Here is a 24,461-nt window from a genome sequence, read left to right on the forward strand (position 1 = left end):
TGAGAAGTCCCAAAATCAAGGAGCTGGGTAGGGCTGTATTCCTTCTGGAAGCTCTAGAATTTCTTTGCCTATTCCAGATTCTAGAGGCTACCTGTGTTCTTTGGCTTGTGGCCCCTCTCTGTCTTCAATACCAGTGTCACAGCATCTTCCAATCTGACTGTGATCCCTGCTTCCATCATCACGCCTCCTTCTCTGACTCTCCTGCTTCCTTTCCTCATAAAGATTCTTGTCTTTACATTAGGCCTGCACAAATAACCCCCTATCTCAAATCCTTAATTTAATCACATCTGTAAAGTTCTCTTTGCCACATAAGGTAACATATTCACAGGTTCAGGGGATTAGGACATGGACACCCTTGAGGGCCATTATTCTGCTTACCACAGCCACCATCCTAAAACATTTATGAAAGTGTAGGTTTTTCGCCGGGTACAGTGGCTCATACTGTAATCCCAACACTTTGGGAGGCCAAGGAGAGAGAATTGCTTGAGCCCAGGAGTTCAAGAACAGCCTGGGCACCATAGCCAGACCCCATCTCTACAGCAAATTTTAAAAATTAGCCAGACATGGTGGCACACACTTGTAGTCCCAGCTACTCAGGAGGCTGAGGCAGGAGGATTGCTTGAGCCCAGGAGGTTGAGGCTGCAGTGAGCTGTGACCACGCCACTGCACTCCAACCTGGACGAAAAATTGAGACCTTGTCTCCAAATAAAAAAAAAAGAAAAAGAAAAGAATATGTAGGTATTTGAAAATATGTATATACTTTTGGCTTTGGTGATCACACAGTGTGATCAGAGAGTGGTAGAGCCAGGACTGAAACACAGACTTCTTCCCTGTTCTTTCCATCGTCCCTCAGTCCTTTCTATTGTGTTCTATTTTCTTAACTCTTGTATTGTCAATAACAGTGATATCTGTGGATGGCATTTTGCTGATTTTACTTATAATCATGCACCCAGTGTGGATAACTTGGAAATTCAATAGTGTTGTGCAAAAGATGAGAGCTGAGAAGGACCTTAGGGATGATATCATAATCCTCTTGTTTTGGAAATGAAGAAACTAAGACCCAAAGAGATAAAGTCGCCTGCCAAATGCTCACAGAGTTAGAGGCAGAGCTAGGGGCTCAAATCCCCAACCTCTGATGTTCAATCCAGTATCTAAACCACATCTTTTTTTTTTTTTTTTTTTTTGAGATGGAGTTTCACTCCGTCTCCCAGGCTGGAGTGCAGTGGCGTGATCTTGGCTCACTACAACCTCCACCTCCCAGGTTCAGGTGATTCTCCTTCCTCAGCCTCCCGAGTAGCTGGGATTACAGGCACATGCCACCATGCCTGGCTAATTTTTTTATTTTTAGTAGAGATGGGGTTTCAGCATGTTGGCCAGGCTGGTCTTGAACTCCTAACCTCAGCTGGTCTGCCCACCTTAGCCTCCCAAAGTGCTGGGATTACAAGCCTGAGCTACCACGCTCAGCCTAAACCACCTCTTTCAATCAGTGTAATCTAAGACCACTAATCCCAAGGAACAGCACATAGTTTCTCCCTGCCTCCCTCCCAGCTGTTTCCCAGTCTTCTCTATGTCCCAAGCCCAATCGCTTCTTAGGATTCCTTCACTATTCAGCCCTATTTCCTTCCTCATCAGCATTTCTTCCTTCCAGCATTTCCTACTTCCTTCTGTGGCCAGTCCCTGCTCTCTGTTCCCGCTCAAACATCTTTCCTCATTCCCTAATGTCTTTCCAGTAAGGTCGCCCTTTCCCAGGCAGCTTCTTTCCTCCTAAATGCCATTCCTACCCTTGGGCACCTACCAGCTGGGGAGGAGCATGATCACAATTACCTTTAAATTTGTAACAGTTGTCAAAGGGAAGTGTAAGCAAACTTCTGGGCAGAGCTCGAATTAGTGCCTGGGACCCTACAGGGAGGCATCTAGACTTGCAATAAAGAAGAGCTCTCTGATAGGGTGAGACACCTGTAGGATAGCCTCTACCAGTAAGAACTCCAGTGACCTTCAGGAATCAGTTTACTTCTCCAATCCTCTTCTGTAAAGCAAAGATATTGCACTACCTTATCTCAAGTTTTCTGCCAGTTCTAATTATCCACAATTCTGCCGTACAGAAAAAGGCTGTTATCAAAAATTCATTCATTTGACTTCATTGTCAGGAGGCCTAATTCCAGATTATCAATATACAAAAGAAAGCAAGGAGAAATGCAATCTTGAATAGTCTATCCTTTGGTTTTTACAAATTGGGGACAAAATGTTCCAGAAAGGCGGGTGGAATATGCTTTTGGCTCTGTTGACACTGAAGTTAGGTTGGGTAAATTCCAAAAGGAACTGTGTAGTACTTATTCATGTAGGAACTTCTTTGCCTTCAAATATTCTCTCTCCTGATTAAAAAATGCCAGCATGAAGTTTCTGTGTTCAGAGGGTCTCTTTCGTGTATTTACCTTTTTACAACCTCTCTGTTGTATTCCTAAGAAAAGAAAAAAAGGATTTCATTTCCCTCACAACAAAATGCCTTTGGGGAAGATTGCTGGTTTTGGCAGCAGGCAAAGGGCTTCTTGAAAGGAGGATTTCTGTTCCACCATTGAAACAGTCTCCATGGCAACCAGTCATCAAGTCTTCAGCAACCTTTTCATAGACACTCTCCACTCGGGAGGCCCTTTTCCATCCTGCTGACAAAGTGTTTGCATCTGTGAGCAAGAGTGCTCTGCTTCTACCCATCCAATTAGGGAGATGTTCAGATGTCACATTAGAGTTCCAAGTGTTTTATATTCTGTTCTAAATTGTTAATTTGGTGAAGAATAGGGTTAAATTTTTATGAGTCAGAGATTTTAGAATACTTTTCTTTATTGTGGCAAATATTACATCTATGACTTCTAATGGGGACTGCTTTTATTTATTTATTTATTTATTTTTGAGGCAGAGTCTTGCTCAGTTGCCCAGACTAGAGTGCCTAGTGGTGCAATGTCAGCTCACTGCAACCTCTGCCTCCCAGCCTCAAGCAATTCTCGTGCCTCAGCCTCTTAAGTAGCTGGGATTACAGGTGTGAGCTACCACAGCCAGCTAATTTTTGTATTTTTAGTAGAGAAGGGGGTTTCACCATGTTGGCCAGGCTGGTCTCGAACTCCTGGCTTCAGCTGATCTGACTCAGCCTCTCAAAGTGCTGGGATGACAGGTGTGAGCCACCGCACCCAGCTGGGACTGCATTATATATGCTCTATGAGGTGTCATTGAGGAAAATATATGCCCTGACCCCTCACTAACTTGCTTAGTATCTCCTCTTCCACCAACATTCATACCTGTAGGTGAGATCAATTCATTTTACCCCTTATGAAGCTGTCTTTTAATTTCTTCCTTTAATCCTGACTGCTCTCCCAAGCTTCACTCTCAAACATCCAGCTGCCTTTCAAGCATCTTGAGGTGAGGCTGGAACCTGAAATCAACTTTTACAGAATCACACTCCGTCTGTCTCTGCCCCAGCCTCAGCCCCGCCAGCCTGTCTCTTTTATGTCTTCTAACATCTCTTAATGGTAGCTCTAAGCCTCTGCCACCCAAAACCAAAGCCTGGGAATTATAAAGATAAATTTAAAACACAAACTTATACTTCTTCACAGTTAATTTTACAAATAAGAAAATGAGCTTAGAAAGGGGAAATGATTTGTGGGAATCTCAGAACTGGAATAAAACCCAAGTTTCCTGATTCTCCATTTCAGTATTCTTTTCTCTCTTACAAAACAAAAACAAAAACAAAACCCTCCCATTGTGCCCTTTTTGCATTTCCCCTTAAATTCCTACTAGCAGAATTCCTACTGAAAGGACAGTCCTTGAAACATTTTCTATATAAAGTAGCTATTATGGGAAATATAGAAAATAGAGAAAAGCATGAAAAAGAAAAGAGATAATTGCTTATAATCTCACCATCCAAAGTAGCTACTAATATTTGTGGGTTTGTTTGTTTGTTTGCTTTTAAAGAGGGATTCTCACTCTGTCGTCCAGGCTGAAGTGCAGTGCTGCGATCTCGGCGCACTGCAACCTCTGCCTCCCAGGTTCAAGCAATTCTCCTGTAGTTAGGATTACAGGTGTGTCCCACCAAGCCCGGCTAATTTTTTTTGTATTTTTAGTAAAGACGGAGTTTCACTGTGTTAGCCAGGCTGGTCTTGAACTCCTGACCTCAAGTGATCTGCCTGCCTTGGCCTCCCAAAGTGCTGGGATTACAGGCGTAAGCCACCGTGCCTTGCCTTAGTGTATTTTCTTCCAGCTTTTCCTGGACATGTTTATTGAATCTCTTTTCAACATACAACTGATTTTTTCCTTGGAATATGCTTCATTAGAAAATGAACTAACGTGAGAATCCAAAGACCTGGATTCTTCTGTAGCTCTGCATGAATTAGCCATGTGACCTTGAACCAGTGCCTTACTCTCATCCTGAGTTTCCCCAGCTAGTTAGCTTGGTGTGGATGACTTCTGTGTTCCAGTAGAGTGGTCTGTTGAGATTATTGATCAAGTGAGGAAAGAGAATAGATGACTCAAAGATCTCTTGCAACTCTAAAGTCAGAGATTTTAACCCATACATTGTAGAAAAGCAAATAAATGGAGACCCAAATTTAAAAATTAAGGTCTACTAAGGAAGAGTGTCCTTTCTTAAAGACTCTTATTCACTTATTACATTTTCTAACCTCTTTTTTATTTTAGCTACAAGCCCAGCAGGGAAGAATCATCATCTGGATCCTCTCATGCGGTGATGGACATCTCCTTGCCTACTGGAATCAGTGCAAATGAAGAAGACTTAAAAGCCGTATGTGTTTTCTTTTAAATCGTGTTGTGAATGCTTCATTTTCTTTTCTGAATTATTTTATAGACAATTTTACTTTCTTTCATTTGAATATACCACTTTTATAGAATCACCCAGAATATTTTTTTTTTTTTTTGGAGGTGGATTTTCACTCTTGTTGCCCATGCTGGAGTGTGATGCAGTCTTGGCTCATTGCAACCGCACCTCTCGGGTTCAAGCGATTCTCCTGCCTCAGCCTCCCGAGTAGCTGGGATTACAGGCATGCACTACCACACCTGGCTAATTTTTTTGTATTTTTAGTAGAGACGAGGTTTCTCCATGTCAGTCAGGCTGGTCTCGAACTCCTGACATCAGGGTGATCCACTGGCTTTGGCCTCCCAAACTGCCGGGATTACAGGCGTGAGCCACCAGGCCTGGCCAGAATATTCTTTTCAAAACATAATTAACCTAAGTTTTGATTTATCAAAGTGAAGCAGAAGCATACACTAGCATGCTCTGTAAAATATGAGTTTATATGCTAATGTGTTCAGACTTTTTCAAGAAGAGGAACTGCTCTTCAATTTCTTTGAATTACAGATCACATCCCTGCATTGTGATATCTCATCAACAGGTGAATGCATTTAAACAAAAAGATAATGAAATGAAATTCAAGCTTCTCTCTTTTCCCCCTTAGCTTGTGGAAGGGGTGGATCAACTATTCACTGATTACCAAATCAAAGATGGACATGTTATTCTGCAACTGAATTCGGTAAGCTGCACCTGCAACCATTTTTCCTTTACTATTACTATTCAAAATATACAGGCTAAAAGATTATAAATATCATCTCTCCATGATTTCCTTAAATCCTTGAATTTGTTAAACAGATTCCCTCCAGTGATTTCCTTTGTGTACGATTCCGGATATTTGAACTCTTTGAAGTTGGGTTTCTCAGTCCTGCCACTTTCACAGTGTACGAATACCACAGACCAGGTAATCAACTCCATGCTAACATTTCTTCAGAAGAATACTTTGTATTCTTTCCAGAACATTTAGAAATCCACTAGAGTCCTGTAAGTTTTATGTATTGCCTCTCTTAGGGACCACTCTTCATGAAAGTCCCAATTTGAACATTCGAAACTACTGCATACAAAATATTGTACATAAACTACTTCTTGACATTGAGCAGACCGTTTCACCTCAGTCCTCAGTTTCTTCATATTTAAAATAACTGGATTATAGTGCCTCCAACTTCAATATTCTTTGCCTCAGGTTTATCTGTGGTGTTCACAGATAAATCATATCTCTCCTTTTGAGAGAAATCAACTCAATCCCCCCAGAACAACTTCTAGCCCATCTATATTCTTGTTATACTTTGCAGATAGCTCTGTTATAGCAGCTGTCACATTGCATTCAGTTATTTGTATGTCTTTCTCATCAACCCCAGGGTGTTTTCATTCTTGTGTCCCTAGTATCTAACGCAGCGTCGGGTATAGAATGTGAACTCAGTAAATATTTATGAATGGGTGATCCCACATTTGACTATTCAGCCATTTTTGAGAATGTTATGTGGTTGGAGAGCTTATTGGATCACAAGACAGATGACTCCACCTTGGGCAGTTCTACTTGTTAGAAAATTCTTGAAGTGAACCAAAACTCTGACACCCATTCATTCTAGTTTTATATTCTGAAATCACATAGAACATACATAGTCCCTCTTCCCCTTGAGATAGATATATAGAGATACATAGATATATGCTTTTCTTCCCTTGTCCAACCTAAACAATTCCAACTCTTTCAAAAGATCCTCATGCAACATAATTTATTTTCCTTACTTAGAGAAGCATCAAATGTTTTATTTCTGAGAAACGAGTGTTTCAAGCACAGAACTAAGTGAAAAAGGGGAGATCTTTCTGAGGGTAGTGGAACCCTTCCCAGGACAGCCAATTCATAATTTTACCTCCCTGGGCCTTAGCTATAAAAAGAAGGGTTTAAAATAAGCAATCTCTGAGGCTCCATGTAAGACACTTGCCAATTAGTAAATGTGTTGTTCTTCAATCAAACCACTTCTCTTAACCACACTTTTGTTGCCACAGATAAACAGTGTACCATGTTTTATAGCACTTCCAATATCAAAATTCAGAAAGTCTGTGAAGGAGCCACGTGCAAGTGTGTAGAAGGTAAACTTTATTTAACATATTTAGGCTGCATGCTTATTTAAAGCAGTCGTTCATAACCTGAGGTTAATCTAGGGGACACTGTTTGGTAAACTGTTCTTTCTCAGAAGTAGAAATGCTATCTCAGCTAATTGAAAGCTAATGATTCCTTGAGCATTGTAAAACTACATTTTCACAGTTCCTGAACAACCTGATAGTTCATGCTGTACAGAGGCAGGGAAACACCATTGAGAGGGTTGTCGGATATTATAGGGGCAACATGGTGTGAAATTTTACTTTCACCTAGTCTTTTTATCATATAAGACCAGAGGCTCAGCACTGAACCACTAGCTTCTGTTCCTTTTCTCTTATACTTCCCAGTTAATGGAATTCTGTTTATTGTCCAGTTCCATTTAGTCTTTCCTAAATTGAAGAAAGCCTTCTTGGCCAAGGAAAAGATCCAGAACTCACCAATAATCAACAGCTGGCTCCATGAGGGTCTCAGTTAGTTTTGGTTTTTTCAAAATCCTCAATATCTACACATTTTCTAGGTACTTATTGTGCCATTTTATAGCTATAAATCAGTCACATTATCATTTTGGGTCCTTCAAAGGACTTCTGATTATACTCAAAATGGAAAATTTCCCCCTTTCATCAAGAGAACCACATACATTTCTAAAGACCTGAATGTGGAGTAGCCACCCAGTCTAACAATAAGTCTTATGCCAGGGGTGTCCAATCTTTTGGCTTCAGTGGGCCACATTGGAAGAATTGTCTTGGGCCATACATAAAATACACTAACACTAACAATAGCTAATGAGCTAAAACAAAAATCACAAGAAAAATTTCATAATATTTTAAGAAAGTTTACGAATTTGTGTTGTGCCGCATTCAAAGCTGCCCTGGGCTGTGTGCTGCCCACGGGCCATGGGTTAGACAAGCTTGTGACATGCTCAAGATTTTGTTTTTTGTTTTTGTTTGTTTTGTTTTTGCTTTATGTAATGTTTCACTTTATGAAAGAAAAGAAAATGGGCAGGTCTTAGAAATCTGACATTTGTAAGGTTATATTGGGTTGTCTCTGGGCTCATGAGAAACCGTGTTTACTCCTGGAAAGAGTGTCTACTTCTTTCCATTAACCTTATTTTTACCAATTTTCACAAAATCCAGCTGATTGTGGGCAAATGCAGGAAGAATTGGATCTGACAATCTCTACAGAGACAAGAAAACAAACAGCATGTAAACCAGAGATTGCATATGGTGAGTTCAAAAGTTCAATATAGCTCCTTTAAACATGAAATTTTATGAATATGTGTTCAGTCAGAAAGATCAAAAACTTTATATAGTGATTATATGAATACAACATTCCATGTGATCCCCTGAAGGAAAATGCCATCGATTTTTAGCACTAACATGCAAAGTTTTTTATTCCTCAGCAAAGAAATGTGATTTTCATTATAAATAATAGAAGTGACATGTATACCCAGCCAGGATACTTTCCCACAATAGAGCTTTTTCAATTACAGGCACTAAAACATAGTCAAAGGGAACTTTTGAGAAGCCACAGAGGTATAAGATTTCAGTTCTGTACTCTCCCAATTGATAGACCAGAGGCAGAGGCAAAGGTGGTTTAGGGGGTTTGGTTTTTAAAAAATCTCTTCAGGGTAAAAATATAAATACCAAATAATTTTTAATATATTCAAGATTGCAATCCATGTTTGAGACGCTCTCCATTTGAAAAAGCAAATCTCAGTGCTTCTAGTTGTCCAGTGCTTAGAGCTAAATTAGTGTTCAAGTACAGTTGTAGCCTTGTCTCAGTTCCTGATAAAATTAGCTCCTTTGTTATCTGTTCAGTTTTTGATGTTTATTGCTGGCATTTTTTGAGAGAGAGAGAGCATATTGTACACTATCTCAAATCATTTTTTCATTTTGAAATTGGAAGGGTGGAGCCGGGCGCAGTGGCTCATGCCTGTAATACCAGCACTTTGGGAGGCCGAGGTGGGTGGATCACCTGAGGTCAGGAGTTTGAGACCAGCCTGGGGCAAACATGGCAAAACCCTGTCTCTACTAAAAATACAAAAATTAGCCAAGCATAGTGGTGCATGCCTGTAATTCCAGCTACTCAGCAGGGTGAGGCAGGAGAATCACTTGAACTCAGGAGGAGGAGGTTGCTGTGAGCCAAGATCGTGCTACTGCACTCCAGCCTGGGCAACACAGCAAGACTCTGTCTCAAAAAAAAAAAAGAAAGAAAGAAAGAGAGAGAGAGAGAGAGAAAGAAAGAAAGAAAGAAAGAAAGAAAGAAAGAAAGAAAGAAAGAAAGAAAGAAAGAAATTTGAAGGGTGTTATTTATAAATTAAAAAAATAAGTACAGCCAATTTGGTACTTTGTGTTTAGCAACAGCTTCCATAAACAGTTTCTCATTGCAATGGAAAGGGTTCTCATTCTTATGGAAAGGGTCTCGTAAGAACTTCATGAGGGCTGGGTGCGGTGGCTCATGCCTGTAGTCCCAGCACTTTGGGAGGCTGAGGCAGGTAGATCACTTTGAGCTCAGGGGTTCTAGACCAGCCTGGGCAACATGGCAAAACCCTGTCTCTACAAAAAATACAAAAATTATCTGTGCATTGATGGCTCATGTCTGTAATCCTAGCTACTTGGGAGGCTGAGGTAGGAGGATCGCTTGAGCCTGGGAGATGGAGATTGCAGTAAGCCATTGCACTCCAGCATGAGTGACAGAGTGAGACCCTGTCAAAAAAAAAAAATGTAACAGAGTATTATCACTATTTACCAGTGAAGAAACTGAGGCTCAGGGAGATTAAATAATTTGCTCAAGTTCATGCAGAAAGCAAGTAATAGAATTAAGATGCATCCTGATCTCCAGTATTTTTTCCATCGAAGTCTACTGAATTCTCTTAATAGTAATTCAGGCAACAGAATAAGTTTTGTATGGTTAATAACATTTCTTTCTTTGAATTTATCTTGATTTTGGGGAAAAAAAAAAAAGCTGAAAAGCTGCCTGACTCAGCCTAGGCCCACTGCAGTTTGTTAAATACATGAAGACTTGAGAATACTATATTGTTTTAACAAACAAAAGTTCCACTAAATTATTTCTTCCCTCCATTTTAGAACTATTTTAAATCTAAAATATCAGAAATCTATTTTAACACAGAGAATAAATGCAATTTGGGTTTATTGTGTTGTTTCAAGAAAAGACTTCGCTGGCTTTTTCTGGACTACAAGCCAGAATAACAGAATAGAAACAAAATTAAGTAGTTCTCTCTCTGTACCCAGGCCCACATAGTAAGTACATTGCCCATGTCCATTATAAAGACTTATGAATCTGAAAGTCAGAACACTTTTCATGCATTTTAAGCCACTAATTTACATAGCCTCTGGTTCTGCCATGATGAGTTCACCTATCTATCTCTCAATCAGTCAATCTATATCTGGGATAGACTTAAAGACTTGAGGGATATCTAGAATGAACAAATCTTTTAGGTCACTAATTTCAAAACAAAAAATAGATCAAAAGCAAAAATAAAATAAATCTCTCCTGAGGCCACCTAGAAAAATGGGTCCCTTCAAGCTGGTCTTTCCAGACCTGAGGTCAAGCACATTATGCATCAAACATTGATATCTGAATGAAGAGAAAACAGGATTGTGGGCAGCTCTTGTTAGGTAGTTGCCAAGCAAGGGTGAGTGAGAAAACAGAATCATCCTAAAAACCAAGGATTAAAGCCAGTGGAACTATATGAGGAAGCAAAGCAAGGAACCAAGAAAGCTCACATGGTAGACCTGAATGAGAGATAAGGCCTCCTCTGTGGCCATGGAGAAGAGAATGAAGGGGCTCTTCAAAAGATGCCCATGGGCATGACTCCAGTCATCTTAAAGGATCAGCCTCTGAACTTAACATCTAACAAAGGTTTATCTTGTTTGTTTGTTTTATGTGCTTCTGTTATTTTATTAAATATGTCTCTTATTCTAATCAGCCTGTTCTATAACATTGGCCAGGGCTAATGATTCTAATAGATTGAGAGATTGAATCAGACTGAGGGGATTGGGGAAGGCTTCTTGGAGGAAATAAGAACTATAATAGTTTGCCATGCTTCATTTCTCGTGTTTGACAAATTCTGGCTTCTACTGGACATAGCATTAATAGTATTAAGACTGAATTGTTTCATTGTTGTTTGTCTTTTGCCAGCTTATAAAGTTAGCATCACATCCATCACTGTAGAAAATGTTTTTGTCAAGTACAAGGCAACCCTTCTGGATATCTACAAAACTGGTGAGAATTCATTCGTTCATTCATTCCTTCATTCAGCAACTATTTAGTACTATGTGCCAGGCATTATATTAAACACCGAAGATACAACTCAAATAAGACAGAGCTCTTGCCTTTTTAAAGCTTATATTCTACTTGGGGAGAAACATTTTTTAAAGATGTTCGTATAAATATTTCTCATTGAATTCATTTTTCTAAAACTTCAGCAAAATGTTTTTTTAAATTGTGTAATTGTCCAATTTCTTTTTCTTTACAACTTTTATTTTAGGTTCAGGGGATACGTGTGCAAGTTTGCTACATGGGTAAATCGCATGTTTTGGGGGTTTGGTATATAAATCATTTTGTCACCCAGGTAATAAGCATAGTACCCAATAGGTAATTTTTCAATCCTCACCCTCTTCCCACCCTCTACCCTCAAGTAGGCTCTGCTGTCTAGTGTTCCCTTCTTTGTGTCCATGTGTACTCACTGTTTAGTTCCCACTTATAAGTGAAAATATGTGATATTTGGTTTTCTGTTACTGTGTTAATTCACTTAGGATAGTGACTTTATTTCTGGGTTCTGTAACCTGTTCCATTGGTCTACGTGTCTTTTTTTGTATCAGTAACATGTTGCTTTGGTTACTGTAGCCTTGTAATATAGTTTGAAATCAGGTAGTAGGAGGCATCTAGCTTTGTTCTTTTTGCTTAGAATTCCTTTGGCTATTCAAGTTCTTTCTTTGTTCCACATGAATATTAAAATGTTTTTTTCTAATTTTATGAAAAATGACATTGGTATTTTGATAGGAATAGCATTCAATCTGTAAATTGCTTTGGACAGTATGGCCATTTTAACAATATTAATTCTTCCTATCCATGAGCGTGGAATGTTTTTCCATTTGTTTGTGTCATCTCTGATTTCTTTGAGCAGTGTTTTGTAATTCTCATTGTAGAGATCATTCACCTCCCTAGTTAGCTGTATTCCTAGGCATTTTTGTGTGTGTGTGGCTATTGTGAATGGGATTACATTTTTTTTTTGAAATGACGTTTCACTCTGTCACCCAGGCTGGAGCGCAGTGGCACGATCTTGGCTCACTGCAAACTCTGTTTCCCAGGTTCAAGTGATTCTCTTGCCTCAGCCTCCTGAGTAGCTGGGATTATAGACATGCACCACCAAGCCTGACTTATTTTTGTATCTTAGCGGAGATGGGGTCTTACATGTTGGCCAGGCTGGTCCTGAACTCCTAGGCTCAAGTGATCCACTCGCCTCAGCCTCCTGAAATGCTGGGATTACATGTGTGAGCCACCGTGCCTGGCCTCATTTTGATTGATATAAATTTTGCAATAAGTAGGACCATAAAGCTAAATTGCAATAATATATTTACACTAAATTTTTTTCTCTTTTGAAATTCTATCAAATATTTCAAGTCCTAAAATGCTTGATTTTTTTTCTTTTGAGACGGGGTCTCACTATGTTGTTCAGGCTGGTCTCAAACTCCTAGGCTCAAGGGATCCTCTCTCCTCAGCCTCCCAGCTTGATTATTACTAACCATACCCTAGAGTTTAAAATTCTAGTAATATTTTTCAATTTTGTATTTGCTTTATCAACACTTTGATAAATTTTTTTTAATTTTTGTTATTTTGAAAATTTCATTGTATGAAACTTATTTGTGATGTTATTTTATTTTTTTCTTCATTGATGGTCACAATTTTTTAATTTGCAGGCTAGTTGCCATTCTAATGAAATAAGTGTTTAGAACTTTGATGTTTCCACAGTTCAACTTTTGAGCAACATTTTCATCCAATGTTCATATTACAAGCAGTAATAAGCCATTCTCTTTTTACTGAAATAACAAAGTGCTTTTCATTCCAGAAATACAAATTATTTGTTTTATTTGATACTGATTCTTGCATAGTATCAAAAGACATTTTAGACTGTTCTGAATTTTTCATAGCATTGGATGGTTCCCAAGCTACAATTTTTTTATTAGTATCATTTCTTCTTTGTTCTCCTGTAGATCCAAAGATGCATTTTTTTTTTTTTTTTTTTTTTTTTTTTTTTTTTTTTTTTTGAGACGGAGTCTCGCTCTGTCGCCCAGGCTGGAGTGCAGTGGCGCGATCTCGGCTCACTGCAAGCTCCGCCTCCCGGGTTCACGCCATTCTCCTGCCTCAGCCTCCCGAGTAGCTGGGACTGCAGGCGCCCGCTACCACGCCCGGCTAATTTTTTGTATTGTTAGTAGAGACGGGGTCTCACCGTGTTAGCCAGGATGGTCTCGATCTCCTGACCTCGTGATCCGCCTGCCTCGGCCTCCCAAAGTGCTGGGATTACAGGCGTGAGCCACCGCGCCCGGCCCCAAAGATGCATTTTATGATATTTAAAAGGAGATGTTAAGAAACATTGGCATACTTCATCTCCTCATTCTGGGCCCATTTTTAACGCATAAATTTTGAATTTTTATAAACATAAAAATGTCACACACTACTTACAGAAGAATTGTGGCACAGTGACCATAAACCATTTAGAATCAAGGGCAAACTGTAGTTTGAGGATAATGATAAATTGGTATTTCTCCAAAGCACAGAGTGCTTAGAATAGGGAAGGATACAGAAGAATAAAAGTTTAGTTATTGTTGAAGCCCAGGGTAGTTGCCTGTTCTCTCTTCTGAATATACTTTAAATTTTCCATGATGAGAAGCTTAAAAAATAATAAGGCCCCACACAGCTACACTGCTTACTATGACAGGGGCTGAAATGGCAGATAGTACTGGTAATGTTGCTCAGATATTGACGTAATAGGAATCTACACCATCAGGGCAGCCTAAGAAATCAGCTTGAACTAATGAGTGTACACTGAAATTTATATCACTAATGAAAGTTTACCATTTACACAGTTTCTGTTATACACTATTTGCCAATTGGTTCAGAAGTTTTTCAGGACTTAACAATTAAGATGACTCTGCCAGAACTTAATAGTTAAATATCAGCCCTGTATATATAGCGATAAATCAGACACAGTCCATGCCTTAAGAAGTTTCTAGTCTAGCTAGAAGGACAGATGTGGGACAAAAAATTGTGACAGAAATTCAAGTGTAAAAGAGGTACGGAGGAGACAGAAAGATATTTAAAACAAAGAGCATCCAGGAATATTTTACTGGATACTGTGAGAATTGAAGGAGACTTTCAAGATAAATGAAATTCAAGAGGCCAACATGGGGAGGAATGCATTCCAGGTAGGGGAACTGGCTACTTGTGAGTTCTTTGGGAATCCCAAAATTACTATCTTTGAAGTTTTCCAAGTCTTTCACATTTTGTACTTTTCCACAAAGTTGACAGTTGCCAACTACCAAATAATTTTATATTTTACTATATAATGTGGAGATTAATATTGTTCAACTGTAGAGAGGTTCTTTTGATTCTGGTTATATAAGAGTAATAATAAGTACTTACGTAGTTCTTACTATGTTCCAGGCACTTTTTATATATTAACCCATTTAATCTCACGATGGTTCTACAAGGTAGGTTTTATTATCATGCCCAGTCTTAAGATGAGGGTCTAAGGCCTTATACAGACAACATAAATCATTTTCCCAGAGTCACATAGCCAGGAAGCAGCATGCTTAGAGTTTAACCCGGGCAGTCTGGCTCCAGAGACTGAAGCCTTAACCACATGGATATCACTGCTGTCCACTAGCCATGTACCTCTCAATAGCCACGAGGAACCAGAAAACTTGAGAGTTTATAATTGTGACATTAAAACATGAATGTTATAACCTTACTTGACTTGCATGTCTCTCAGGGGAAGCTGTTGCTGAGAAAGACTCTGAGATTACCTTCATTAAAAAGGTAACCTGTTCTAACGCTGAGCTGGTAAAAGGAAGACAGTACTTAATTATGGGTAAAGAAGCCCTCCAGATAAAATACAATTTCAGTTTCAGGTAAGTCACCAATATTTTTCAGTCACTGATCTTCCCTCCAAAACTGAGTATAATTTATTCTTAAATACACTACGTGTTTCTTATGGCCCTGCTCTTAACCAACAAGCCATTTTGAACATAAATAATATTAATGTCAAACAAAGAATGATTTAAAACCATCGTGGCAGCTGAGGACTTAGCTGCGTGATTAACCATCTGAGTGTCTGGACCTGATGATGAATCTGAAAGTACTCACCGGACCTCCCCTAACCACCACACCAGCTCCCTTGATAGTTCTCAGACTGTTGTTTGTAAAGAGGAAAATCTGTAAATATGTATTGTATTATCTGCTTTTAGAAACTAGTCATTGAAATAGATGTACTTTCGGCCTTTAATATGGGAGCCCCAGGCAGCTTTACAATTCCTTAAGGGTTTGTGAACCTTCCCCAGGAGAGGCCGGTACAGAAGAGTTTGGCGGACAGCCTGACCCCTGGGGACCTGACCACAGCTGGGCTCTTATAAAATAAATCAGGCTGGGCACGGTGGCTCACACCTGTAATCCCAGCACTATGGGAGGCCAAGACGGGCAGATCACAAGGTCAGGAGATCGAGACCATCGTGGCTAACACGGTGAAACCCCGTCTCTACTAAAAATACAAAAAAAAAAATAGCCGGGCGTGGTGGCAGGCGCCTGTAGTCCCAGCTACTCGGGAGGCTGAGGCAGGAGAATGGCGTGAACCCGAGAGGCGGAGCTTGCAGTGAGCCGAGATCACGCCACTGCACTCCAGCATGGGCGACTGAGCAAGACTCCGTCTCAAAAAAAAAAATAAAGAAATCAAATTCAGCTTTTCTGTATTGTGGCCACCTCACAAACACTTTGTTTCTTGGTAGGTACATCTACCCTTTAGATTCCTTGACCTGGATTGAATACTGGCCTAGAGACACAACATGTTCATCGTGTCAAGCATTTTTAGCTAATTTAGATGAATTTGCCGAAGATATCTTTTTAAATGGATGCTAAAATTCCTGAAGTTCAGCTGCATACAGTTTGCACTTTGGACTCCTGTTGTTGAAGTTCGTTTTTTTGTTTTCTTCTTTTTTTAAACATTCATAGCTGGTCTTATTTGTAAAGCTCACTTTACTTAGAATTAGTGGCACTTGCTTTTATTAGAGAATGATTTCAAATGCTGTAACTTTCTGAAATAACATGGCCTTGGAAGGCATGAAGACAGATACTCCTCCAAGGTTATTGGACACCGGAAACAATAAATTGGAAACCTCCTCAAACCTACCACTCAGGAATGTTTGCTGGGGCCGAAAGAACAGTCCATTGAAAGGGAGTATTACAAAAACATGGCCTTTGCTTGAAAGAAAATACCAAGGAACAGGAAACTGATCATTAAAGCCTGAGTTTGCTTTCAAACTGTGCTAAAAAGCCTGTTATTTTATGCTAGATCAGCTTCAACCACACAAAGACAGGCAAATTGAGAGAGATGGAGAAAGTCAGCAGTAGAGAACCTTAACCTTGAGCGGGCTTAGCCTCAGAGCCCTCAGCGCACCGAGAAGGTAGGTGGGTTTGTCTCTGCCCCCTCCCCGTCCATTGCCCTCTCCATACCCCTGAAGGGAGACCCTCTACTCTCTTTCCCTCCCTTCTGGCACATGTTCATTTCCCCCAGGAACTTGCTCTCGCCAACAATTGCTTTACTAAAAGACAGGCCCCAATGCAGCAACCTGGTGAAAAGAAACTGAGTGGCGGATCGGGAGACCTTTCTCCAGCCCTAACCAGGTCTCTCTCTGAGCCTCAATTTGAGCTTTATAAAAGAGGATTCATAACAGAAGTTAATTTTTAAGTGACGTTTTGCAGCACTTCAGATCATATTAAAAAGCTCTCGCATATATTCTCATTTAATGTCTCAAGCCTCTCACAAGATTCAGAAATTATTATCATTATCATCCCCATCTTACAGATAAGAAAATTGAGATTTAGGCCTGGAGTGGTGGCTCAAGCCTGTAATCCCAGCACTTTGGGAGGCCAAGGCGGGCAGATCACTTGAGGTCAGGAGTTCGACACCAGCCTGGCCAACATAGTGAAACCCCATCTCTACTAAAAATATAAAAATTAGCCAGGCTAATTTAGCAAGCCTATAATCCCAGGTACTCAGTAGGCTGAGGCAGGAGGATCACTTGAACCCAGGAGGTGGACGTTGCAGTGAGCCGAGATCATGCCACTGCATTCCAGCCTAGGTGACAGAGTGAGACTCCATCTCAAAAAAGAAAAAAGAAAAAGAAAAGAAAATTGAGGTTCAGAAAAGTAAAGCAGTTTTCCCAACCTAGTAAGGAAAAGAATTGGAAATCAAACCCCAAGACTCTATCTCAGTCTAAATACATCTCTGTTCCACCTCACTACATATTGCTTGTTGGGTTGAATTTTCTAACAGTAAGGCAGGATATAGTAGAAGTTTCTTAGACACAGATTAACCAGCCCCACTGAACTATCACAGGAAACATGAAGATGACCTCCGGATGTAACGGTAATTAACAGAGACTGGAATGCATCTCCTTTTGAAGAGTCTGCTTTTTACTAGTTAGGTGAAGCTACACAAGGCCTTGTAGTGTGCCTTTGTAAATAACACTAAGATTTTCCACTTCCAGGGACTAAGGACTTATTTTTCTCTAATGTCAAAGCTCACATTGTAGGCACTCCCTTGGCAAAAACAACCAATGTGTCATGTTCAAGATGCCCACACTCCCTGTCAGCGAGGGGTGAGGAGACCTCCAGAGCAGGCCTCTCGGTGTCTCCTGTCACTGCCTTGCTGGGAGGAGGGAACCACTGGTGCTGCTTCGAAGGCACAGGAGTCTGACTGCCTTTTCCTGAGCACTTTGGCAAATAGGGCAGGCCACAGTGGCCTAATTAACCCACAATGCAGCTGTCAAATATCAAAGAAGGTTTTGTGAATTAGCCTGGCACCATTCAAAATATCTGCCAGCTCCTCTTCAGCTAACTCCTATGCATTTGAACATATTTTCTCAGTGAGGCTTTTGTGACCCTCCAAACCAGGCTGGGCCCATTACCCAACCCTGCACTTCTCCTCCAAGGCACTTGTGCTCTTGCAATGATTTACTTAATCAGATTGAATTATTAGTTTAGCGTGACCACACTGAAAGCTCCACATAGGTAAGGTCTGAGTCTGTTCTATTCGCCAGTATCTCCTGTAGTTGGCACAATGTCAGGCACATCATAGGGACTCAATAAGTGTTTGTGGATTCCCCTACAGTGTAGAGAATCAGAAGACCCAAGTTCTAGTCTTGGCTTTGGCCCTAATTGGCAGTGATTTGGGACAAGCCTCTTAATCTCTTTGATAGCCTATAAAATAAGGAAATTGGACACTCTAATGTCTCTTTTATCTATAGCTAAGAAGATGTTCTATAATCTTATGATGTGAAACAGGAAAAACCAAATGGCATATAAGCATCCAAATATTGGGCTTATGTATTTCATTCTTTCTTTCTCTCTTTCTTTCTTTCTTTCTTTTTTTTTTTTTTTTTGAGACACAGTTTTGCTCTTGTTGCCCAGGCTGGAGTGCAATGGCGCGATCTCGGCTCACTGCAACCTCCGCCTCCCGGGTTCAAGCAATTCTCCTGCCTCAGCCTTCCAAGTAGCTGGGATTACAGACATGTGCCACCACACCCAGCTAATTTTTTGTATTTAGTACAGATAGATTTTTGCCATGTTGGTCAGGCTGGTCTCGAACGCCTGACCTCAGGTGATCTACCTCCCTTGGCCTCCCAAAGTGCTGGGATTACAGGCGTGAGCCACTATGGCCGGCCTGGGCTTACATATTTTGTCTGTAAGTATGGAGAGAGTGCAGAGAAGTAAGCTGGAAGAGCTGCCAAGGCTTCCTGTAGAAGGACAGTGGGATTTGGGTAGGTGGGAGGTGCAGGAGGGCCTTTCTGGTTAAGGGGGAACACTTAAGGCAGGTTTCCCCAGGGGTAAGCAAGATGTTCTTAGGTGATACGATGCACATTGTTCACTTTAGTGGCTATATGTTTATTTTAACATGTATTTTTAAGAAGTAATTAGCACATCAAAGCCATGATGTAACATTTTCTTCCAAAATAAATCTGTTTTCCAAGAAGTAAGTCTATTTAAGAAAAGGTATTGAATAAATAAAAGTAAGTTTATTCTTAGGGCAAAAATCATGCAGTTGGCATGCAAATGATTGACATTTAAGATACTCTGTCTTAAGAAAATACGTGGAGGTCTGTGAGCCAAGGTTGAGGCAAGCAGCCTTGCTCCATATTTCTCAGTGAGAAATTCTGGACCAAAGTCATGTTTAGTCTTTCTTTCCAGACCCTATGATGCTGACGTATTCAGCAACACCCAACAAACATGTATTGATTGGTGACTGCAGGCTAGGGCCACTTCTAGGTGCTTGGTACCAAGATCCCTGCCGTTGTGGAACATAGATTCCAACTGGGAGAGATATGTAATAAAAAATAAAGAGAATAATTAAGCAATTAGTCTTGGATCTCAGAAAGTGATAAGAGCAATGGGAAAAAGAAAAAGCAGACTAAAGGAGACTGGTAATGGTCAGGGGAGGGGTTGCAGTTCTAAATAGGGTGGCCAGGTCAGGGTGGGCTTCAATGAGAAGGTGAAATTTGAGCAAAGACTTGAAGGATGTGAAAGAGTGAGCCACATAGCTAGCCAAGGGGAGAGTGTTCCTGGCACTCTTGGTACATAGTGTCCGGCCTAAGGCAGGAGCATGCTGGTGTGTCACAGGAAAAGCAAGGAAGCAGGGGTGGCAGGTGCAGATTATGAAGCCAATGGAAGAGGCTTTGGCTTTACTTGGAAGGAAACAGGAGCCATTGCAAGGCTTTGAAAAGAAGAGTGACATGGTCTGTCTTGCCTTTTTAAAGGACTACTGTAACTGCTGTGTTGAAAATAAGGCAAGGGTAAAGAGAACGGATAGGAGGCTACTGTAATAAACTAGGTGAGGGATGATGGTGCCTCAGACCAGAGTGGTAGCAGTGGAGGTATTGAAAAGTGGTTGAATTCTGGATATACTTTAAAAGTAAATGATACAGTTTGGATATTTGTCCCCTGAAATCACATGTTGAAATGTGATCTCCAGTGTTGGAAGTGAGGCGAGGTGGAAGATGTTTGGGCCATGGGAGTGGATCCCTCGTGAATGGCTTGTTGCCCTCCCCATGGTAATGAGAGTTCTTACTCTGTTAGTTACCACGAGATCTGATTGTTATGAAGAGCCTGGCACCTCCTTCTAGCTGGTTGCTTCCTCTCTCACCATGTGCCACTTAGGCTCTTTTTTCCCTTCTACCATGACTGTAAGCTTCCTGAGGCCTCACCAGAAGCAGATGCTGGCACCATGCTTCTCGTATAGCCTGCAGAACCGTGCGCCAAACAAATCTCTTTTCTTTATAAATTATGCAGCCTCAGGTATTCCTTTATAGCAATACAAAAGGGACTAATACAGTAGGCTTAATTGAAGGGACTAATATTGTAGGTTTAACTGAATTCCCTGATAGAGTGGAAATAAGTGTGAGAGAAAGAAAGGAGTCAAGGATGATGCCAAGATTTTTGGCCTGAACAACTGGAAAGATGGAGTTGCCTGAGATTAGGAAGGCTGCAGATGGAGCAGGTTGTGGGGAGTTAGGAATCTGTTCGGTTTTGCATGTGTTGAGTTTTAGAAGAAATCTATTAAACATCCAAGTGAAGGAGCCTGGAAGGCAATTGGTCATATAGTTCTCTAGTTCAGGAGAGAGCTCTGGGCTGAAAAATATAAATCTGAGAATCATCAGCATACTAAAACCATTAGACTAGTTAAGATCACTAAGGATGTGAATACAGACAGAGGAGTGGAAAAAAAGAAGACCAAGGATAGACCTTTTGAGCATTCCAAGATGAAGTTATTAGAGAAAAGAGATAGAGGATCCATTGAATTAGGAGAAAAAACAAGAGATGAGGTCCCCTCAAGCCAAACAAAAGAAAGAGGTTCTGGGAGGAAGAGTGTTGAACTGTATCAAATGCTTCAGAGAGAAGTAAAATGAAGACTTGGCTATTGGGTTTAGCATTGGTGACTTTGACAGGGCAGGTTGGGTGGAGTAGTGGGAAGAATAGCCTGAATAGAGTGATTTAAGAGTAGATAGGAGGAGAGGATTTGGAGACAGGGAGTATGGACAACTCATTCAAGGAGCAAAGAAATGGATTGAGGAGAGTAGAGTGAAGGAAAGTTTAAGACGGAAGAAATAACACATTTGTGTTCTAAAGGGAATGACTCAGTAATGAGTAAATAATTGACGATGCAGGAGAGAGAAAGGAGAACTACTAGAGTAATGTCCTTGAAGAGGTAAGAGTGGATAGGATCTGGAGCACAAGTGGAGGACTTGGCTTTAAATAAGAACATGACTAGCTCACCTATGCCAGGGGTCAGCAAACTTCTGTAAAGAGCCATGCATTAAAATATCTGTAAATATTTTAGGCTTTGTGGGCCATAATTCTCATAAGTCTCTATTGCAACTGCTCAACTCTCTCATTGTAGCACAAATGCAGCCATAGATAATGCAGAAAAGAATGGGCATGGACTAGGCAGGCTGGATTTAGCCCTTGGGCAGCAGCATACCGATCTCTGATCCATGACCCATGGTTGTAGGCAGAGAAGCTGAGCACATGCAGCAGACGCTGGCAAGGGGTAGATGTGGTGAGAGTCTGTGGAAGTCCCTTTCTCAGAGAAGTAGGATGCAAGATCATCACCTGAGATGGAGGATAGGGAGGAGCAATTAGAGGTGTGACGGGAGGAAAGAAGGGTGAGACAGTTATCTAAAAGAGAGGGAGGCTGAACCAACTAAGGACTTGTAATATATTTGCTTCTTCGTATTAAGGGTCCACTTGAAGTTTCTAGTCATGAATTTAAAGTGGGACTGATCAGCATGGGTTGTGGGATTTTCTCCAGCCACATACACATCCTTTTCAGAATCTAATGAAAGCTATAGACTTATCAATTCCCTCCAGTCAAGACAACCAGGAATACCTGGAACTGAACAAGGTTCAGTTTATTGAGTCTTTGCAACAAGGGAGAACACACACCATGGGGACCATAAGGCTTCTCGGTGAGAATGCATTAGAAAAGCCTTATTATAGGATTTGTACTTGTGATAGAGTATTTGGGAGAAGCCTCAAAGAAATGGAACTTTACTCTGGATTGGATGCTTTCAGGAAGCAGGGGCAATCCTATGACCCAGTATCTTATTTCTTTTCTAGCTGGGAGGAAAAGTAGCAGCACTTACTCACTTTAGCCAGGAAAAGGGTGTGTGTGGTCATTTTTGTGGTTTGGACGATGTTCTTGTTTTTATATCCTGCTCAAACATGATTATAGAGTAGTCGTTTTTAGTATGGATCCATTTTGTCTGATGTTGATGTTCTATGACATCAGACACAGAGAACACCCCAGCCTGGCTCTGGGCACCAGACTGGCTCCCAGGGACACCAAGGCCTCACGCCAGTTGTCCAGGGCCACTCTTCTCTTTCACAGATCCCTGTCCCAGAAACATGCACATACACACACCATGCTCACAGCCTCATACCTGACAGAGGCCCCCCGCCACCAAAAGTCCACTCCTTCTCTGTTTCCATCATTATAGTCAGATATGTGTATGTTACATGCACAGTCATGAATTATACAAATCTAAAATGCCCACACCAGAAAGGACCTAGAGCTCATCTCATCTGATTCCTTCATTTTTGCCTGTGAACATGGAGGTCCAGAGGAGTAGCTTGTCTAGGATTATGGTGCTGATAAATGGAAAGGCCAGGACAGAAGCCCAAGTGAGGCCTCTGAACACCGCATTCTTCCCACCACTGAGATGAGCAGGAGTTACAGAGACACCAGTTTTGGCTCCTTGTGAAGAAGCATTTTCTTATAGCCATAGCCATTCAAAAGTAGAGTCAGGTCCAAGTTCCTTATTGCTGGGGCCATCTGAGCAGAGTCTAGCTGCCACCTTCCAGGGATGTTTCTGGGCAATTCAAGGTAGGGGGCTTAATGTCCCTTCAGTGCTGAGAGACTTTTAATAGTCAAGAAAACATCTTCTTGACTGCTTTAATAAAAAGGTGAAGTTTTCACATCTGAAAAACAGAAGTACTAATAATACCCAAGTCAGAGGATTTCTGCAAGGCTCAAATGAGATAATACAGATAATGCACATAAAATGATTAGCACAGTGCCTGGCACAATAAAAGTAACTTGTGGCTGGGTAATAATACCTCTCTGGCACACTAGAGGTGGTAAATTCAATAATTTTTTACCTGTGAACATCCTACTTAGATTCATAAAATATTGACATTTAAAGATCCTCTAGAGATCATCTCATCAATGCCTCCCCATTTCACAGACCAGGAAGCAGGCCCAGGGAGGAGCCAGGGCTCACCAAGAGGGTTCCACAACAGAGCTGGGGCTAGAACCCGCAGCACCAGGCTCCTCTGCCTTCCTATATGCAGCCTGGTGTCTCCTCAGGGCCTAATAGAAACATTGCCTGCAGGGGCGAGCAGAGACCCGAGCCTGGTGGTGAGGGCCAGGGCTAACATGTCTAACAGATGAGTTGGGAGCAATCAGAGGGTTTTGGTGTTGTTGTTGTTAGGCTGGAGGGGTGTGTGTGTGTGTGTGTGTGTGTGTGTGTGTGTTGGTGTTGGAAGGGTGGTTGGTGGGAGGGGGGTTGAAACTGAATGAGACAAGAGAAATTGGAGTTAAGGAAAGGATTGTTTGGCTTAATAATATATTTTCCAAATAAAGAACCTTTAGGAAATTAGAGCCAGGACTAGACTGTAATTCTCTGAGGGCAAAGGAAGAGGAAGGGAAAGGAGATATGCTTAGAGTTGGAGGAGAAAGCAGAAAGGTTTCCTGAGTCTGTTAGGGCCTTGGGGCAAGGCTGGTCGTCATTCATCCTCTTCTTGCCTCCTCCTTTCACCTCTAAAGGCGAAAGGCCAAACTGTGGTCTGTTCATTAAATAAATGCTGGGTGTCGAAATTAAAATGGCTCATTGGTTTGGCTATGTTGTGTGTGTGTGACTGACAGACAGAGAGAGAAAGGAGGAGTTAGTATGGGGAAGTGATACAGTGAAGAAGTAAGACATTGAACCATGAAACAGAGGAGCTGCCCTGACTTGTGGCCTTGGGAGAGTTCCTGAACCTCATCAAGTCTCAATTTGCCCATCTAGAAAGCGGAAGTAACATTATCAGCCCTAATGGGTTATAATGATTAGGAAAAACACCTTAGTGCCAACTCAGGAGCCCACAATCTGTGGCAGTCAGCTGGAGTGTGATTTCCAGCTGTCTTAACTCTCTAGGCCTCAGTTCTATCTTTTAAAAATAATG

General features: G+C 41.0%; 1 protein-coding gene across 7 annotated transcripts in view; it reads left to right on the forward strand.

Annotated features, from left to right (window-relative positions):
* Positions 1–16,502, forward strand: part of C5 (complement C5) — a 123,036-nt gene extending 106,534 nt beyond the window's left edge. For 5 of the 7 annotated variants that reach the window (XM_063788375.1, XM_063788378.1, XM_016961570.4 and 2 more), the window contains 8 exons: positions 4,681–4,783; positions 5,454–5,528; positions 5,645–5,750; positions 6,854–6,937; positions 8,081–8,170; positions 11,109–11,192; positions 14,962–15,100; positions 15,971–16,502. In XM_063788375.1, coding sequence (XP_063644445.1) covers positions 4,681–4,783; positions 5,454–5,528; positions 5,645–5,750; positions 6,854–6,937; positions 8,081–8,170; positions 11,109–11,192; positions 14,962–15,100; positions 15,971–16,100 — 811 coding nt within the window. In that variant the 3' untranslated portion in view covers positions 16,101–16,502. The remainder of the gene's footprint in view (positions 1–4,680; positions 4,784–5,453; positions 5,529–5,644; positions 5,751–6,853; positions 6,938–8,080; positions 8,171–11,108; positions 11,193–14,961; positions 15,101–15,970) is intronic. The other 2 variants (XM_063788377.1, XM_024345860.3) reach the window with 1 other exon arrangement.
* Positions 16,503–24,461: the final 7,959 nt, after the last annotated feature.

Source organism: Pan troglodytes, chromosome 11 (assembly GCF_028858775.2).
Source record: "Pan troglodytes isolate AG18354 chromosome 11, NHGRI_mPanTro3-v2.0_pri, whole genome shotgun sequence".
Lineage (NCBI taxonomy): Eukaryota > Metazoa > Chordata > Mammalia > Primates > Hominidae > Pan > Pan troglodytes.